The following is a 20,953-nucleotide window of genomic DNA, read 5'->3' as shown; positions in this document are numbered from 1 at the left end:
GGAAGCAGACGCCGGGAAGGGGGAGGGGGGGGAACCTTAACTAAAAGTGAAACGGCGCCGTTTCACTCTACTCATTTGTTTATATATATATATATATAATTTTAATTATATTATATATATATAACTTAAGCGGGGCGGGGCTTCGCCCCATCCGCCCCCCGCCTCCGCATCATCCCTTGGGTGCGGGCGGGGCCCCCCGCACCCCGCTTAAGCGGGCCTGATCCCCTCCCCGCATGGGCGGGGGCGGGGCGAACGGGGCGGGTCAGTGGGGAATGGGGCTCCGCTGCCCACCCCTACACATGATGATGCTTCATGGGGTAATTGGAGGGGCTTCAATTCTATCGAAAGAGCCCAACGACATCTAGTGTAAAAGTCCCATCACACAACGCATGATGAGGCATAAATCCCTCTGGCCCGATAGGGCTCATGCTAGTTTGTTAAGGACATGAACGCCCATCCGCTTATCTTGGGATAGTTGGGATATTCATTTATTCAAAGTGAGTAAATAGCTCGAATGTTCTAGGATTTGAATTTCAAATAGTGGGTGAAACAGTTAGTCCAGGTGATCCTAAGAAGTCGAAAGCTCTATTTAAAGAATCCAGGTGCGCTAATGAAAGCTCTCGAATAATTTGACTCTAAGAAGATTCCTATCATTACTGACTTAGGCATCAGAAGCGCCCAATCAAACCCCCCAAGACACCTTACTCTTTGGTTGCAAGAGATCGAGAGTGCGTAACAGTGAAATATTTTCTTAACAATCATCAAGAATTTGCTCGCTCAAAAAGCGTCGTCGAGTAAACTTTGCCTGATTTCAGTACTTTTTCTAGAATTATGATTTGAAATATATTTTTAATTTCATTTAGTTTGCAATAAATATTTAAACACTTAAAAGACTTATTTTGTATGAACATATTTTTATTTATTTAAGTAATTTTAAATTTCAATTTAAAAGCTAATTTTTTAGTCTAGTATAAGAGTAGCGTTGAAGACATCTTTATCTGAGGAGGAGGTTTTGTTGTCCAATTTCTCATAAATGATGTTCCTCTCAACTCATCATTAATTTTTATGATATTAGAATCACCAACAAGGAGCCAAGATAGATTATTTAGCACCATAATCAAATCTCTATGAAGAAGATAAATTACATTTGTCATAAACAATGAAAAAAATGGCAACAAAGCAATTTGGAGGAATATGTAAGATGCCGATAATCAATTGCTACATATGGCTTAAATTCTTACAATAAAAATTTTCATTCCCTTGTGATTTGCAATGTATGCAAAAATTAGGGAACTAATAGATAAACAAAAGCCATTTTGCAACAAAAGAATAAGAAAGTGTTAACGTATGTTTCGTTTGTTTTCTTAGATGAGATGAATATCCCTGACATCATCAAGCTTAACAATAAATAAATTTGCACTGACATCCTTGATAGAGAACGGCTGAACAAGATGCCATGGCTTCTTCATCGTTTTCTTGAAAGCTTCCTTGTTGAAGTGTTTAACTGTGTGAAGTTTAAACAATAAACATCTTCCACCTCTATCCAGTGCACCATCCAAAGATGCTTCATCAACCACCAAGACTTCCACTTCCTTTTTTGTCAAAGACATATGTCCATACATCTTCTCCAGATTACCATCCATAGCATTCACACATAAGAGAATGAGTGAGATGAAGAAAAATAAAAGGTAACCAGCATGCAACAGGTGAGAGAACCTCTACTCAAGGAAACCCTCGAGAGGATTTGCTCAAAACCAAAAAGTTTAAGTAGACTACTTAAAAAGTCCAAACAATAGTGACAAAAGATTCTCGAAATTCTCATTCGAGCAAACTTTCTATTCAAATTTTTATTCCTATAAACATTAAGTTTGAAGATTCTTATGAAACATGAATTTGTAGATAAATGAGTTTGCTTTCCAACGATACCATTATCAACTCAATCCGATATGGGAATAAAAAGTTAGAACTTATTTAATTTGGCTACACTGATCTCATCAAATCTTGCGAAGTTGCAATCTATATATTTTTTTATTCCAATTACAACCTAAACTCTACTAACTTAATTGGACTACACTTAAGAATATGCCAACATATTATTTTTAAACTAATAACCACATTTTAAGAAAAATAAATATAAAATATAAATTATTGCATGAAAATTATATACGTAAATAAACAAGAATTTTACTAAAATTTGGTCAAAATTGAAATGACAATCACTTTCAAAACTTGAAATCAAATATGTACTAACAAGTAAAAAATGAACGAATTGCCTCGGTCCAAAGAAGACATTAAAATTTCTTTTTTATATTCGTGCAAATTCACCATTTTAAAATAGTCAATGCAATAAACGTAGAATCTGAACTAATATACCCAATATCAATATATATTCGTAACAACTATGTTTGGGGCAATCTGATCTTTGATGAAGAAGCACCAACGGATCTACGTAGCAAGTCGATTTGGATTTTTATCCTAGAGATCCTGTGTAGGTTGGGTTGTTCAAAGAAGTGGAGAAGTATTGTTTTTAATGCTGTTTCATCCCATTTTTATTCAGTAATGCTCAATGGGTGTACCAAAGGATTTTTTAAGGCGTCGCGTGGGTTTCGACAAGGTGACCCCCTTTCTCCTTATTTATTTATTTTATCTAAGGAGATTCTCTCTCGTATGCTTCACAAAGAGTTCCATATGGGTCATATTAAGCCTTTTCATCCAGGCGGAGGAACCTTGATTTCCCATTTATTCTATGCGGATGATATTTTGATTTTTGTTAATGGAGAAAGCATCTTTTCGGAATCTTATGGGAGTCTTGGATCGGTATGAATTAATGTCAGGACAATTGATGAATCTGAGTAAGTCTTCAATGTTCTTTTCTTCATCTGTATTGTCTGATCGCAAGAATGAATTGAAGTTATTGTCAGGTTTTGAGGAAGGTAGTTGGCCTTGTACGTATATAGGTGTTCATTATTTGTGGGTCGGATGAAAATTCGAATGTTTGACTCTTTTTTGGCAAAAATATAGAAAAAGTTTGATGGGTGGAAGAGTAAGCTTCTTTCTTTTGGTGATTAAATTGTGCTTATCAAGCATGTTTTGAATAGTATGCCTATTCATATGCCACAGTTTTGAATTTGCCAAAAGGAGTGCTATCAACGATCAAGAATTTTTTTTCAGATTTCCTCTGGGGATCTTCAATGGAGATTAAAAAAAGGAAGTGAATATCTTGGTGGAAAATTTGTTTCTCGATTGAAGAGGGTGGGTTGGGTATTCGGGACCTTCATGAAGTCCAAGAATCCTTGCTTATGAAATTTGCGTGGAAATTAATTAAAGAAAAGTCGATGTGGTCGAGTTTCTTTTCTACGAAATATGTGGGAAACTCTCATATTTTTTCTATTATGCAACTTCGAAAATGGTTGAGATTCTGGAAGAGGCTCATGGAGAGGATGCCGAAGGTCATAGAGCACTCAAGATGGATTATTCGGGACAGGCATTGATAATTGGCTAGGGGAGGGGGCATTGATCGCATCTCTTCCTTTGGTTGGCAATATTGATCTACTGGTAGCGGAAGTTTTCACGGAAGCTGGACCAAATACACAGATCTTAAGGGAGTTAGTCCCAGCAGAGGCGTGCAGCAAAATTCGAGATTCTGGAGTTCGTTTACGGCAGGGAGCTGATAGATGTGTTTGGTAGCCATCGATTGATGGTGAATTCAGTACCAAGTCAGCTTGGAATTTAATTCGAAAACATGGAGATGTATGCCTTTGGAAGAAATGGCTTTGGAAGGATTATCTTTCTTTGTTTGGCGTGCTAAGAGGAAGGCAATCCCCATTGACGACATTATCCAGCTAAAAAAGTGTGGCAATATTTTGCAGAGGCATGTCATATGAGAATGCCACAGATCCGAAACTGGGAGGGAATGATGAGTTTTTGGTGGCAAAGAGCCTTATTGTCAACGCAAGTTGGGTGGCTTCAAAGGTTCTCCTTATTGTGATTTCTTGGGCGTTATGGCGAGCTTGAAACGCGGCAAGAATGGAAGGTATTCATTATAATCCGGATAATATTATTCTATCTGTTAAAAGTTTAGTTTGAGTTTGCTAGTAAGATCAAAGGTTTTTGGGGAATGAGGGTTCATGATCGGACCATTATAGAAGTGTTAGCTTGTCCCGTTGTCCCTCTTGTTGTAAGGCGAGTGAGACTAATTGTGTGGCAACCTCTAGAGCGAGGCCAAGTAAAATTGAATGTAGATGGAGGATCTTGCGAAAATCTGGGAGATGCCAATGGGGGCAGTCTTATTCGGAACCAGCAGGGGGGAGTAGTGGCGGGGTTCATGCATTCTTATGGTCATGTCATGAACAACATTGCCGAATGTAAAACTCTTCTTGATGAGCTTCGGTTGTGCAGAGACTTGGGATTGCGAGATGTATTAGTAGAGACGGACTCATTGATCTTAGTAGGTTGGTTGGCTTCGGGAGTGTGCAAATATTGGCTTCTTTGAAATTTTTGGGAGGAAATTAAAGCTATTGCTTGTGAGTTAAATATTCGCTTTCGGTATATTTTTACAGAAACTAATATAGTGGTTGATATTTTTGGCTAAGCAAGGAATTCGAGGTATGATTTCAAACTTTTTTGAGGTTGATCTCTCTCAAGGCCTGATTCAAGGTTTGATTCGCATGGATAAATTTAACATTTCTTATCTTAGACGTTGAGAGGTTGCTGGAATTTTGGGCTATCGAGAATGGGTACTTTTTGGGAAGTTTTTTTTCTAAGTTTTCTTATGTTGTTTTTTGTCTTAAGATATTCTTCCGTCATAAGTAAAAAATTTTTAATAAAATTGAGTAGATTTCACTATTAGACATGTGACATAAACTCTTGAAAAAGAAAAAAAGTCGATTTGGATTAATTCGGGCTTTGTTAACGAAGCACCGTCGGGATCACGTTCACTCGGTTGGAAAAATTCCACTCTTTGTTAAAAGATGTACCGTTCAAAGCACGCGCACGCCAACTCGGCTGAGTCGTAAAAAGTTGCGTTCCGATTCAGTCCGTGTAGGAACTCCTCATTCGATGGTATAGCGACTCGGCATCGATAGATAACACAAACGTTTATGTCTAAAGTATATGTCAGACTAGAATTTACACAGTTCGCCAAAACAAAAGGAAAACAAACAACATCCAGACATGAGACATGGACGGGTTTGGTTGGTTTAGAATTTGGATTACAAATTCATTTTAATTTATTATTATAATTTTTTTAAATTTTAATATAAAATATAATAAATAATTTAATTTTTTTAAATTTTAAAATAATAATATTAAAAAATAATATTTTAATAATATTTTACCATCTCAATTCAACTCAATTCAATTCATTTTCAAACACGTAGGATGAATTTAGATGTTGAAGTGAGTTGAGTTAAGTTGAGTTGAGATGATAAAATATTATTAGAATATTATTTTTTAATATTATTATTAGTTTGAGATTTGAAAAAATTAAATTATTTATTATATTTTATGTTAAAATTTTAAAAAATTATAATGATGAGTTAAAAGTAATTTATAACTTTATATTCCAAACGCAACCGTAGTTACGGATGGACCTCCCTCTTCTACTCCTGTAGGAAAGTCCAAGTAATAACCCCCATAGCCAGCTTTGGCTTCTTTCTTCCAATAGGCAACAAGTCTCCCCCGTGGACTGAATTCAATCTTCGAGGGTGACCCTCATGGCTGTAATCCTGAGTTCCTGCAGCTTTTGCCTCTTGCTTTTCTCCCTTCTGGTCACCCCTCCTATTGCTATTGCCGGAGTCTTTGCCCCCAACGGCGTCCTCAGCGTCAAGTACCGATACGCCGGCCTCGAGCGCTCCCTCACTCAGCTCAAAGCTCACGATAGCCGCCGCCAGCTTCGGATTCTTACCGGCGTCGATCTTCCCCTGGGCGGCTCCGGTGGTCCCGCTGCCGTCGGGTCCTCCTTCCACTCTTTTCTTTCTGTTATTTTCTTTTCAATTTCTGAATTAAGTTTCTCTTTTGATTTCTTTGCACGCACACGTACACGCGGGGTAAATACTTACTTAATGTTGTCGTTCTTGAAAAGTTTCACTCTGTTCCAAGCGATTTTACCAGCGGGACTTCTCAAATTTACATGCTATTATTTCCATATCCTTGTGTATGTAATTTTCATTTTGGAATTACCATCGTTATAAAATCTTAATTCGTTTGTTTCAACTTTTGGGGATGCTGTAGGCTTTACTATGCTAAAATAGGGATTGGGACACCTCCAAAAGAATACTATGTGCAAGTAGATACGGGAAGTGACATTATGTGGGTCAACTGCATTCAGTGCACTGAGTGCCCCAGTAGAAGCTCCCTTGGTGTATGCTGGCTCCCTTCTCTACCTTGATTCTTGCTTCTTCCTCTTTTGTTGTCGTTATTGTCCCTTTGTTTTGGGGCCAACCTGCCTAGTGTTTTGGAGATCGCAAATAAATTTGGATTTGATTCCTTCTCTCTGATTCATTGTCTACCTTTCAACAGATTGAGCTGACGCTATACAATATAGACGACTCGGAGACAGGGAAATTGGTTCCTTGTAATAAAGAATTTTGCTTGGAGATAAATGGGGGTCCTTTATCTGGCTGCATGGCTAATATGTCCTGTCCATATCTTCAGATATATGGAGATGGCAGTTCCACTGCTGGATACTTTGTAAAGGATGTCTTACACTATGACCTGGTGTCTGGAGACCTCCAAACTACTTCTTCCAATGGAAGTGTTATGTTTGGGTGAGTTTACATCGTATTGGTTCCACCTATAAATAAAAAAAAAAAAAAAAAAGAAGAAAAAAAACATCCATACTTGATACTTGTTTTGTTAGTGAAGTTGTTTATAGGTATATTTTTCTGGCGGCATGTTCGTGATTTCTTTGTGCACTCATAATATAATCTGATACATGGTATACTTTAAACAAGATTTCTGCATATGTGTTCACATATTCATAACAGCATCAGTGATATAAACATGATACTTTTAGATTTAGGTTTTATAGGTTCTTCTTCATGTGAGATTGAGTGTGATGTTTAGTATAGGTTATAGATATGGGACTTGGTAGTGTGATGTTCTCTAGCTTTTTCCGCACCCTCTTACCTCAGACCTACAAGGCTAGAATCCGAATGTTCTTAATGGCGTTCCTTGTTGGCAGTTCAAACAGGTTTGTATTTTTCGTATGAAATTGCTTTCTTGTAAAGAAACTCTTTGTAGGGCTTTGGTGTATTTTTTGAGATTCTTGTTGAATACCACAGTGGTGGAAATGTAAGTTGCTGCTTTCAGATTCTGCATTTCCATTTTGATAGTTAACTTCCTGGTTTACTTGTAAAAAGAAAAAAGAAAAATTAGTTAGCTTCCTGGTTATCGTACAAATGGAAGCAGCCCAATGAGTGAATATGCAAATAAATTTCTTTTATTTTATATTTATGCACAAGATTCATGTATTGTTGGCCAAATTGTAGTGGATAAATTTGTCAATTGGGATTTTTTAGATATGTAAATTTAATTTGTCAGTTGGACTTGGAGTGTCAACTTTTGATTAATTGAAGTGCTACCAAAGCATTTGAGGGTCTAAGATGCTTGATATTTCCAGTGGAAAAAGTGTGGTTGTACCACATTGAATTCTTGCCTCCATATGTGGTTCAATTTATTGTTTGTTTGGGTCTGTGTGGTTCTCTGGTTCGGGTCTGATAATCAATGATTCAACTGAAATGCCTTTTTTTTGGAAGTAGAGGTTTGGTATCCTTGAGATCTGGAGCATAAATGCGTATATTGGCATGACAGTTGGAGTCCGGCAATCTTGTTTGACATTTGTTGAATATACTACAATGCGTAAAGGTGGTGCAATGCCGTTGTTGCCAAGAGATGTAGGGTCATTGCGCCTCTAGCACTTTTAAATAAAGTGCGGCAGTTTTACTTATATATAAAACTGCCACTTCTTATTCTAGAGTCTTTTTCAGAGTTCTTTGCGGCTCTATATTCAGCAAGTCTTCCAGGGGGTTCCGAAGATAAGTTGCTTTGGAATCTTTCTAAGGAAGGTACTTTCTCTGTTAGTTCTTTTTACCAGAAGCTCACGAATCCCGGTCTATCTATGTTTCCATGGAAGAGCATATGGAAGACGAAAGCTCCTTCAAAAGCAGCTTTCTTTGTCTGGACAGCTTCTTTGGACAAGATTCTCACTACAGATAATTTGAGGAAACGTCGGGTTGTTGTCTTAGATTGGTGTTGTATGTGTAAAAAGCATGGGGAGTCAGTTGATCACCTGCTTCTACACTGCGAGGTGGTCAAGGCTATGTGGGATGATGTATTCTCAAGACTCGGTCTGTCTTGGGTTATGCCTTGTAGATTGGTGAACTTTCTAGCAAGTTGGAGAGGCCTTCATGGTGACTCTCAGGTAGCTGCAATTTGGAGATTGATACCAATATGCATGTGTTGGTGTATTTGGAATGAGAGAAATGCTAGATGTTTTGAAGATCATGAGAGAACTTTGGCTGAGCTTAAAGCTTTCTTTTTTAAGTCATTGTTCCTATGGGCGGGGGCTATAGTTTGTAACGGATCCAGTGTCCATGATCTTCTCCTTTCTATTGTAACCTCTAGTTAAGCGTTTTTTCATGTATACTTCCTGTGTACCTGGGCCTTGCCTAGTTCTATGAATACAATATCTTTGATTACTTATAAAAAAAAAAAATAAAAAAAAAGATGTTGGAGGGTCAAATTTGATTCATGGTAGATTCCTTGGAATGCCTCAAATTCCCTTTTGGACTTGGCAGTAATGTCTTGTTAGGAAGTTTTTTTAGTCATGTCATTGAAGGGAAATATAGTTTGGGCTCATGAGCATGGTTTTAAAAAGTGATGGATTGGATCATTTGACCAGTTCAATTGCGAACTAGGGCAGATACTGGTCTCCAGCCGATCTCCTAAAATCAAACCCGAAGAGTTCCAAGCTAGCTTGAGGAGATCTGCCACCATCCCCCTCTGGTTCATGTGTACCCCTCTGGCTCATGCTCAGCCCTTGTCACTCTGTCTATTGGAATTGGGCTTTTTTGATTGTTGAGACCAAATAAAAGATATAAAAATCAACAGAAATTGTAATCCTAGATATAATAGACTCATGAGAAATAGTTTCGTCTTTTTATTTTTTTTCTTGGAAGGCAGTTGATTGAAAATTTAATATGGTTTTCGGGTTATTTTTATTAATGATGAAAAGGGTGTCATCCCAGTATACAGGAAGTATACAAGAGATGCACCTAATAAACAAATGGAAAAAGAACTAAAAATTCTTTAAAAGTAGACATGGAGAGAGCAACACCATTTTGGGCCATTATTCAATGGAAAAGAGTGATTACAATGAAAGCCTTGAGCTTCGATGCTGATTTTTTGCAATCATCAGAGCTGCACTTGTTTCTTTGTCTCCATAGACACCATAGCATGCATGATGGGGCCATCTTCCAAAAAGGTGCACAGTGATGGTTTCCAAATCGCTCTTTCCAACATGTTAGAAATTCCACCATCCGAGAAGGCACAGAATACCCCCAAAGGAGGTAATCATGCTTCATAGGATGCTAGAGACCTCACTATGTAAAAGGAGATGATCCACCGACACCGCTTTTCTTACATATGCAGCAAAGGTTAAACACAATCATGCCTCACTTTCTCAACGTTGTCAAAGGTAAGTATCTTTCTTACTACTGCAGTCCAAGTGAAATAGCCACTCTAGGGGGAGCCTTATTTTTACAACGAGCTTCCAAGGGAAAGGATTCCTGTCATGAGTACATAGCATGTCCTAAAAGAAATTTACGTCAAACGATCCTCTCTTAGATGTGGCCCAAACCAATTTATATTCACTATTTTGACACACCCTACAAGAGTACAGTAAGGGTGGCCTTTTTTTAGCAGCAAAGAGGGTTGGGGTGGGGGTTTCTTACTTTTATTATACTTAGGGAAGCGAATTGGATTGGGCAGTAGAGGAGCTATAATTTGATGTCATGGACGAGGCGCGATGTGTTCAATGGGGCAGCAGGTTCGGCATCTACTATAAAACAGAGAATCCACTGCAGATAACCAAGCCTCTGCTAGGCAGCATGTGGAATAGCTGATACTGGACCTTTTTGGATATATAATCCAAGTCGAGAGTGGTGTTACGGGAACATCCCTCTGATGAAAAACTACTGGTGGCTTCCTAATTATAAAGGAGTTTGTTAATTGTAATATTTTTTGATGGCTGGAATGGACGTTTATGAGGCTTTTGGTTTGGAGTATGAAAATTGGAAATGTGATTGCTTGTGGGGAGGTAGAGAATGAATACAGTTTAAGACTTTTTTCTTTATTTTCTCATATTGGTTTCTTGACTATCATGTAGTTCCCCTTAATGCTTTCTATTTTGTTCTAGTTTATCTTTTCGTCATATAAAATTTCTACAATGTCTTAATGTCATTCCCATTCATAATTTTAATTTTTAAATTCCCATTCATAATTTCAGTCGGCCCGATTCTTATTGCTGTTAAGTTATCATTATTTCACATGTTATGGTATCATCAACAAAATATTATTTTTCTCTCACTTTTTCTTTTTTGGGGGTATTTACTATTTATGTCATGATTTTGATGTTTTTGCATAGGTGTGGTGCTAGACAATCTGGTGATCTAGGTTCATCTAATGAAGAGGCACTGGATGGGATACTTGGTTTCGGAAAATCAAATGCATCAATAATTTCACAGCTAGCTTCATCTGGGAAAGTGAAAAAGATGTTTGCTCACTGTTTAGATGGAACCAATGGGGGCGGTATCTTTGCTATTGGGCGTGTTGTGCAACCAAAAGTTAACATGACTCCATTGGTACCAAACCAGTATGTGATGTCTTTTATAGGTGTTATGTTGGTCTTGTTTTCTCCTTTATCTTAAATATGTAATCTCAGATGTTCTTTGTGCTTGTTTTTCTTGTGGTATTATATGGTAGACTAATTTTTATTTTAGATGGAATATATGAGATGGCTGTGGGATATCTTCAATTGGCGTCCTTAATGGGCACCACACTTAATGGACACCGCATACCGATTGCTACTCTTTTTTCATTTTAGCTTGCATTCATTTGTTTCAAGTAGGGCTACTTATAGCCTAAGACAAGCTGAAGGCTTAACAAAGGTCAATTAAGTAGGACACCACACTTAATGCATGATCAAGTGAAGCTGACCCCTAAAAATTGGAAAAATGCTCAAGATTGAAGTCAGTGAGCAGGATATATTTTTTTGCTTTTAATGGTTTGCTTAATTGTTTATGCTCTTTAAGAGGTGCATCTGCTGTGAGCAATTATCTGAAGTAGATGTAGTGTGTGGTTCACTTTGGTATTCTTGAGTTCTCTATGAATGAGAGAAAGAGGTTAAAAGTATTTTGCAGAATTTTTCTTACCTATATATAAAAAAAAATTGCGGAATTAGGTTTCTCAATTACAGGGGAACCAAGCCATAAATTTGTGAAGTAAGAAGACAGGAGCACCACACATACTGAAATAGAAGGCTATTTATATTAAATATGTTTATTGTCATGCATTAAAATATAGTACTTGAATAGAATTCCTTAAATATGTTGTTGATGTGTTGATAATTTGTATCATCTACATGTTCGTGAGTACGATATTCATATTGCCTTCTGCACTTGGACCTTTTCTTCTCAGTCATTTGAGTTTTGTTGAGTAAACTATTTCTTCTTGTTAATTTATAGGCCACATTACAATGTTAATATGACAGCTGTTCAAGTTGGTCACTTTTTTCTAAACGTGTCAAAAGAGGTGTTTGAGGTAGGAGACAGAAGAGGGACAATAATAGACAGTGGTACAACCTTGGCCTATCTCCCAGAAATGGTTTATGAACCATTAGTAAGCAAGGTATGTGATATATGTGAGCCATTAGCAAGGCACCTCATATATTAGAGTTCAATCTTGTTGGCTTCCTTATTTCAAGTTGTGTGCTTACATATTTTATTATCTTTAATAGATAATCTCCCAACAGGCAGATTTAAAAGTTCATACTGTTCATGATGAGTATACATGCTTTCAGTACTCCGAAAGGTATGTTGCTTAATATATCATTGTTATATGGAACTTTTGTGTTAATAGATGCTAATATGCAGATGTGGTGTTGATGGCCGGTGAGAAAGGAAATACCGAAAGAACATGTCATCTAAAATTTAAGAGTGGTTTTGCTTTCCAAGGTGTATGACTAGACTACCTTTGGTTGTAATACTCTCGGGTTCTCCTGTGCTAGCTGCAAGACACATGTATACACACACTTTTTCATTTGAATGTCACACACACACAAAGATTAAAACATGACCATTATTTTTTTATAAGTAAGAAAAATTATTAATCCACATAATTAGGCATAGCCCAAGTACATAGGTAGTATACAAGAGTAAAAGCACCTGATTACAATCTATGAGCTATAAGTGACCCTTATAAATGGCCTTCTTTGATAGATCTCCCAAATGACTGCCACACTTGACATATGGAACAATTTGCATCTTCATAATTATATTTTGGATGTAGCAAGTCTTCCCCAATGTGCTCAGTCCTTTCACAAGCCAGGATATTACTAGCAAAGTACATGGCACGTAGATTATGGCATCTTGGTAAGATTATAACTAAAATTCCATTCATTGTACAATGGACTTCATTAGTTGGCTTGTTTAAAGAAGAGGTAAGAGATTATGGAGCAAGTTGGGCCTTTAGCTGACCTGCCAAACAACATAATTAAATGAATACTATGCATTGTGATGTAAAGCTCGTCAAGATGTAGAGGAAAGAGGACAAAGTACCACGATCAATAGTTGATTGAGAACTACTAAATGAGGGTAACTGAAGTTTTGGGATAAAGAAGTATCTAGGTTATATAGAGAAGCCTTAGCAGTCATGCATTGAGGTATGCGAGTCAATGATCCACAATGTGGCACAAGATAGTGCTAAAAGGTAGTTTATGTGTTTGGACAAACCTAAGCATTGGTGTAGAGAATTGTGGCTTTGATACCATACCAACTAATGTAGGGAAGTGGGAATTTGATACCCATTGATAGGGGTGAAAACCAACCATATCGGTGAGGTTTTGGTCTAAATCGAAACCGCATCGACATGTTTTTCAGGGGGTGATACCGACCGAAATCGGCCGATGAAGGGGGGTAAAATCGGCTAGTGTAGTTTCAGCCGGTTACCCTCAGTTCATCGGTGACCCCGTCGGTTTCACTCCCATAAAAAAAAAATTCACAAATCTGAGATCTCACAACAAATATTAGCAAATCTCAATACAAATAATCAAATATCACAACAAAAAATAGAAAAATTCAAAAGTGAATCGGAGAGGGAGGTAGCCCTTCATTGGCCTTCTGTGCGTGTGTTGTCCTATCAAAGTTGAGAGGGAGATGAGAGAGCTGAGAGCCTGAGAGGGAGATGAGAGGGAGATTGCATCGGAGAGAGAGAGAGATCTGAGAGGGAGATGAGAGATCTGAGAGGGAGGTGAGAGAGCTGAGAGGGAGAGAGAGCTTGGAGAGAGAGATGAGAGGGAAACGGTGTGAAAATGAGAGGGGTCGGGGGTTAGGGTTGAAGCTCTAACCCAAAACGGCACCGTTTGGTATATTAAACCAAACGATGTTATTTCATATATTTTTTCTTCAAAATCCTAGGTTTAAAACGACGCCGTTTTATACACGTATAATAAAATATATATATATATATAATCGGCCGGTTCGCATGTTTGAACCAGGTTCAAACTGGAACTGAACCAGCCGATGTCGGTTGCAGCCTATTTGTACCACCGGTCGACTGGTTCCGTACTCTAGCTGCCGGTCCGCGTCGGTCCCGACTGTTTTAACGGTTTTTGTACACCCCTACCCACTGATGTAAAGAGGTGCTTATGGTTGATGAGATACCTACTAATTCAGACACCATAAAAAGCCTTCTCCAAACTTGTCAATTCTTCTTATAATACTAGGATTGAAGGCATCAACATGTAGATTCCTAAGCGAAAGGGCTCAAGCTACAATCCTATTATGGTATATGTGATGACTGAATGAGTGAGATAAAAGAACAAAGGTTTCGAATTTTCTTAAGCAGTGGACGGGTGATATTGTGGGCTTTCAAGAAACTATATTGAAACTTGTGACAAGGGCTGTTGTATAGAGTTTGTGGTGATGCCAACATGTGGATTCGTGTAACCAAGGAGCATTGAGGGCTTTTGGAGGTATTTTGCTGATGTGGGATGGAAGGGTGGTAGAAAAGAGTGAGCATATGTAGGGGAATTAATTCATAGTATCATGTTCATTCATAAATGTTGAAAATAATTGTGATGGGGTTTTACGGGCACATTTGAGCCAAATTTGGATAGTGTATAGAGTAGGCTTTGGGAGGAGCTGGCCAGTTTGATGATCTGATGGACTTTTTGCTGTGGTGCATAGGGGGTGATTGATTCGTAATAGATCAGGCACTACCATTCTATCCTCACATCTGATGGTGTTTCTAAATTTATTTTTGATCAAGGTTTTATGGACATATCTTTGGTGGATGGAAGGTCTACATGGTCCTACAATCGAGACACGCCCAAAGGTTGAGAATCAATAGGTTACTTATTCCTGTGAATGGGAGGCTCAATTGTTGATCTCAGAGGAGACTTCCTAGATTATTATCAAATTTTCCCTTGCTGCTTGATTGTGATAGGGTGCCGAAAGCACAAATGGTGTTTCAAATTTGAAAACATGTGGCTTAAAGTAGACAGTATTGTGGGCAGGGGTTAAGAAGTGTTGGTTGTCCTATCACTTCGATGGATCCTCTAATTCTGCATGGGTTTCCTTTTACCACGAATTCCATATTCGAGGTATTTTTCATGAATTCATAATGAGCATTGAAATCCTCATCACTGCTTACTTGACTCACCTTAGATGACAGATTCTCTAGAAGTAAGGAACCCAGTTCCCTCTTCTACAACTTCTGGACAGAAACCAAGAGAAAATTCTCAAGAACACAAAAGCCCTCAAGAGAAAACGAAAGTAACTTGAATCGCAACTCAACAGAGCTTTAATCCAAGTTAAAAATCACGATGAATCCATATTCCGGGTGAGTTTGAAAGAATCCTTAACAACACCTTTGTTTTTTTTTATAGGTAAAAATGAGGGGTGCAACACATGGACTTCTCAGGAGGTCACCCATCCTAGTACTACTCTCGCCTAAGCACGCTTAACTGCATAGTTCTGATGGGATCCGGTGCATTAGTGCTGGTATGATTGCACCTAAATGAAAAATGAGGGTTGTGTAGATTAAGGACTTTCATCCTATTAATTTGGTGGAGGTGTCTACAAAACCATCTCTAAAGTCCTAGCAAACATGATGGAAGCGGAGTTGGAGAAGGCAATCTCTAGGGCCAACAATGAATTCATAAAAGGGAGGCAGATTTTAGATATAGTCCTAGTTGGCAATGGATGTTTAGACAGCAGAATTCATTCAGGGATCCCGAGGGTGTTATCTAAATTGGATCTAGAGTAGGTGTATGATCATGTCAATTGGGATTTTTTTTGTATATATTGAGATGTGGTTTTGGGAAAAAGTGGTGAAATGGATTGCACACTATATCTCTATAGTGAGATTCTATGTCTTGATAAATAGGATGCCATACAGTTTTTTCAAGAGCTCTCACTGATTGCAGCAAGGATACCCTTTCTCCCCCTTGTTTTTTGTAGTAATTATTGGTGGCTTTGCATAGAAAGTTATGTGATACTGTAGAAAAGGGGCTCTAACAAGGGTTTTTCAGTGCGGTAAAGGGGCATGAATGAACTAGTAGTGTCTCATCTCCTCTTTTCAGATGAACACGATATATTGTGCAGATATCCAAGAACATTTTTGTCACTTGAGTTGGTTATTTCTATGCTTTGAGATTGTTTCAGGTTTTATAGTTAACTTGGCAAAATCATAGAGAGTCCTGGTGGGCGATGTGGAGGATTTTGGGACCTTGGCATGTATTCTTGGATGTTAAGTGTTGTCTTTGCCAATAGAGTATTTAGGTCTCCCCTTGGAAGCGCCATATAGGGAAAAATCAATATGTGATGGTGTCATTGAGAAAATGGAAAGGCAATTGGTTGTTGGAAGCGACATATAAGCTCGTTTCAAGTGACTCTATTTGTTTGAAAGGATTTGGATAATGTTAATTCAAAGCACTCTTTTGAACTTGCCTTCTTAATTTTCTTTTTCATTTTTCCCATCTTGGGAGATGTGGCCAAGCACATTGAGAAGTTGCAGATGGACTTCTTGTTGGACGGGGAAGATGTGGTACATTAATCACTTAGTCATTTGATCAATGATTTGTGATGTAGAATCATTAGGTGAGTTAGGGTAAAAATTTGTTTGTTTTTAATCAAGCACTATTGGGAAAATGGCTGCGATGCCATGCAACCAAAATGGAGGCAATGTGGCAATTAGTGGTGGTAATTAAGGCCATGTTTGGTTAATAAAATTTTGAGATTTTGTTTGAAAATTTCGAAATTTATTATTGAGTATTGTGCAGGTAGATGATAGAAAAATTTGAATCAAAACCTTTTTGAAATATATTTTCAATTGGGATTTATGAAAGCGGTAGGGATGAGTTGAAAAGTTGTTTAAATGTAATTTGTTTGGGCATTTTTGTTCTGGTTTTTGTAAAAGTTGTTTTAGTTTTTGTGCTTTCGACTTTTCATTGAACTCTACGCAAATGATTGGTCGAAAAGTTGATACGGTGAATTATTTTGAGATTTGAAGATGTTTGGATTGAAGTTGAAATTTTACTGTGAAATGTTTTTTGAGAAAGGTTTAAACCAAACATAGCCTAAGTTTGTAGTTGTAACGATCCAAGGTCGTTCCAAGTGATATCTAGGCCCATATTTCAAAAGGACTAGTCAAGGTTATAATTGGACCCTTCATCATTTTTTTTTGATAAGTAAAAATATTATATATATCAATAGGAGTAACCAATTACACTGGACGTATGCAAGAAAACACTTAGCCCATACTAGAGAGCTCCTAAAGACCCAAAAAGCCCTTGAAAAACTACCCAAAATACACCAAGCCCGAATTGGAATAAAACACACCTCTCCAACCCCAACCCCAACCCCTTGTTTCTTGTAAGAATAATACTCTACCCGAAACTCCCTCTATGAGAATGTCTTCATAATACCCTCCCTTTAGTCTTCCCTCGACTTGAGCTACCGCCCTTAGTGTCGAAGTTGATTGCCCAAGAAAGATTCTTTAACTCCCTGCTTTTCTTAAAACTTGATTTGGTTTCAAGCGAGTAGCTCACCTCAATCACAGTGAGTAGTGCTCTTTATATTGGTCTTCACATCCTCCATGTGAGAGCCCCACAATATGCTAAATTTCGTTAACCTTATGCAGAACCCAATCCGATGGTGAACTCGCTATTTTGTTTATTGGAGGAAGAGAAACCAGGAGAACAACATTATCCCCAGACACAATACCCAACTGCACTCCCAACCCTAGACATTCCTCCTCACAAGGCACCAACGACAAACCCATAACTTCCCCCCCGCTATATCCTGCATTCAAATCCCGAACCTCCTTAACAGCTATATGGTTGCTGTCCATTGTTGCTGTCACCATTAAAGGTTCCTCCCCTCCATCGACGAGGACATTGCTTGTGTGTGCTCCACCCTTTGACGATCCTTTTTGTGCCACTTTATTAGACCCTACTGCTCCCTCAGGAGGCATAGAGCAGGTAGGGGAAGCACTACCTTTTGTTATCCCATTTTCATCTTCTAAAAGAAACTCGTCAGTTTCTTTCGAAGTACTCAAGACCTTGGAAGGAACCCCATCTTCAACTGAAAGTGAACCCTGGAAAAAAGTACCAACCCCATTAGCAACTTGTGACTGAAGGCAGTTAGATGACAAGCTACCGATGTCTTGAGTGACACCGGCGTGAACAGTGATGCCGGCGTCCAACAACTCTATCTGTGGCAGCGTTGAAATGCCCTTTGTTGGCGCACTTGTGGCCTTGAAACTCGTAAGATCTACCCCCCGCCCCCCCTCGTCCGTTTTCGACACACCACCCAAACCCACGACTAGGTTCAGCCCCTTATCCACGTCTCCCAATGTCACATGAAAAATTGTCTCCTACAAGTGCCTTACCCTTTCCTTCCGACATGGAGCTATTCTCGTGACCTCAACACTGAAGCGTATGAGGCACCTTTGACTGAGGAAGGCCTTCCCACTGTCTTTCCATCAACAAACTCCCCTTTGTTTGCATGCTTCAGAATAGTGGCTTTGGATCCAGTAACGCTTCGAATGGACTGCAGGAAACCTTTCCATCCAATGCCATTTGCGCCTCCCAGAATCACCAACAAATCTTTCCTCCTTCCATTCCGGAATTCTGAGAGTTGCAAAAAGCTGCCCCTTGCATTAATATGATGTTGAATGATGAGAACTTCATTACCCATCCTTAGCTCCCTGAAGAATGCTTCATGACAATTGAGTTCTAAACAATCCTCTATTCCCTTAGCCACCCATGAAGCTGTTGTCCCACCTAGACACATGAACTTAGCCATCCTTTTATTACGTTCAGAGATGCGAAAACTATTTCCTCCCTCTTTCGTAAAAACGAAAGTTTTCGATTCCACCTTCAACCACCTCTCACCTTCCATTTGATACGAATCCAAATCGTGCGTCGTCATCGTCTGATCCCAAGTCACAAGATCAACTCCCTGGATCATCTCGCTTCGTCATCTCAAGGAAAAGATGTTATACGAAAAAAAGCAGATTAGACTAGGAGATCTTTGCCGATGAAAATAAAGTGCAGATCAAAATCCCGGTCGCCGAAGGGGGACTGACATCGGAGGGCCCTCAATGGAGTTGTCGGAGCTTGTTGGTCTTGTCTGTGGTAGTGGCGGAGGCACAGGTTCGACGATCGATGTCGCCTTCGAGAAAGACAGAGAGAGAAGCTTGCGAAAGTCCAGGTCGCCGGAGGGAGGACCTACGCCGGATGGCCCTCAGCGAAGTAGCTAGGGCCCGTCGGCCTTGTCTATGCCGGTGGTGAGGTGTCACTCGCCGGTCTAGGGTGGCTGAAGGGTGGTGGCGGGTTCGGATGCCGTAGGGTTTTCTCTCTCTGTAGTCCACCATATATCCTTCCAGGGACCCTTCATCATTATAGAGCGCTTGAACTTCTCCCTTAAAAGTAATGTGAGATCTCCATTCATCACTTTCTTATTCAAAATCTGTGGTATTACAATCTCCCCCCTTACACCCCATATGTCCTCATGGGGCAGTTCTATCATAGGCAACATGGCTCAAATCCCACACTTTTGGTTAAGATTGGCTCCAATACCATTTGTAGTGATCCAAAGAAGGCCCAAGTTATATTTGGGCCTTTACTCCAATTTTCAAATGAACTAGTCAAGGTTACAATTGGAATCCATTGGATCATTATAAATGGCTCGAACTTCTCATTCTTAAACAATTTGGGATCTCATTCACCAGATTCCTATACACAACAAAGGTTTAATAGTAGCATGTGAATTGATGGCTTCTAATGCAGTAAATGGACTGTATGGTGTCGGGGTGTGGAAAAACATTTGTTGAGGTTGGGAGATTTTTTAGGTCCATCAGTTATGTGGTGGGAGACAGGTCAAGGATTGGATTATAGCATGACGTATGGTGTGGAGACCAAGCAAGGAGATTGTGAGGACACAAAATGGGGTGGATCCATTCTCGAAAAATGAAGTTTGAAGTCCCATCTTCTTATCAAATCTTACACCCTACAACCGGAACTCCATTTCCATGGAAAAGCGTATGGTGCAATAAGTCTCCCCCAAGATTGACCATTTTTTGGACGGCTGCAATAGGAAAATCTTGACCCTGGTATATTTGAGGAAAGAGCAGCTAATAGTTATAGAGTGGTATAGTATGTGCAAGATGTGAGGAAACTATCGACCATTTGTTGGATATTGTGATGTGGTTATATCTTCAAGGGTCTTGACCTCCCTAACGAGTGGTGGAGTTGTTGGCTGCATGGGGACGTGGCTAGGTAGTAAAGTGAATGATGGGGGCATGAAGGATGGCTCCTTTATGCTACACGTGAAGTATATGGAAGGAAAGAAACATCCTCCATTTTGAAGATTGTGAGAGAACCGTGCTTGAGTTAAATACCTCAATGCTCAAATCTTTGTATGCTTGGACAATAGCCTAAAACAACAACTGCTTCTCATCCTTTGTAGATTTTCTAAATTTTATTCTCCTTCCTCTTCTTAGCTAGGTGTTTTCCTCTATATAAATCCTGTGTACTTGGGCTGTGCTCCAAGTGCTTTTTTTTTAAAAAATTAAATTATGATTTTTCCTTGTAAAAAAAAAAAAAAAAAAAAAAAGAGAGAAAAGAAAAGTAAAGGAAAAATATGAGAAAAATCTCTATCTCAAAATATTATTGAACTCCATGATGTTGATGGTGAAATATGGCTCACTGGATGCCTTTTATGTAGGCTACTAATCCTATCATATGGTTTTAAAAAATACAAAGGAAATAAAACAAATCCAAGAACCGCTAATAGACTCAAAAAAAAAGAAACTATAAATTTCAGTTTACTGGCTAAAATATATGAAAAGAAAGTCTAACACCCAAAATTATAGAAATCCTAAAATTATTAGTAAAATAAAAAGGAAACAAATCAAAAGAATAGAAAAAAAGTCGCTGTCATCATTTGAAGTTGGGATGTAACATGTGTTTGATTCTTTCACTAGGATTGAGAAGTTATTTCAGGCTTTTTTGTGGGTTGGAGTGGGGGAGGAAACAAAATTCCATCTTTTTAATTGGAATAAATTTTGCTCTCTAATCTCGTATGGAGGCTTGGGGGTGCGAAATTTGAGGATGTTCAATAAAGCCCTATTGGGGAAATGGTTATGGAGGTCCCACTTGGAGGGGGAT

The 20,953-nt window shown here is 38.7% G+C and overlaps 1 protein-coding gene and 1 non-coding gene across 2 annotated transcripts in view; one reads left to right on the top strand and one right to left on the bottom strand.

Moving 5' to 3' along the window:
* Positions 1–5,577: 5,577 nt before the first annotated feature.
* The window catches only part of LOC108987337 (aspartic proteinase-like protein 2), a 28,057-nt gene continuing 12,681 nt past the window's right edge, over positions 5,578–20,953 (top strand). Inside the window, exons 1-6 of the mRNA XM_018960235.2 lie at positions 5,578–5,953; positions 6,232–6,361; positions 6,520–6,767; positions 10,646–10,873; positions 11,745–11,907; positions 12,017–12,090. Of these exons, the coding sequence (XP_018815780.1) occupies positions 5,715–5,953; positions 6,232–6,361; positions 6,520–6,767; positions 10,646–10,873; positions 11,745–11,907; positions 12,017–12,090 (1,082 nt within the window). The 5' untranslated portion in view covers positions 5,578–5,714. The remainder of the gene's footprint in view (positions 5,954–6,231; positions 6,362–6,519; positions 6,768–10,645; positions 10,874–11,744; positions 11,908–12,016; positions 12,091–20,953) is intronic.
* Positions 15,177–15,295, bottom strand: LOC118349074. Its single transcript, XR_004802067.1, has one exon. It is a non-coding gene; the product is annotated as a 5S ribosomal RNA (ribosomal RNA).

Source organism: Juglans regia, chromosome 7 (assembly GCF_001411555.2).
Source record: "Juglans regia cultivar Chandler chromosome 7, Walnut 2.0, whole genome shotgun sequence".
In the NCBI taxonomy this organism is placed as follows: Eukaryota; Viridiplantae; Streptophyta; class Magnoliopsida; order Fagales; family Juglandaceae; genus Juglans; species Juglans regia.
Note: the sequence above shows the minus strand (reverse complement) of the source record. Positions and strands in the feature narration are given on the sequence as shown.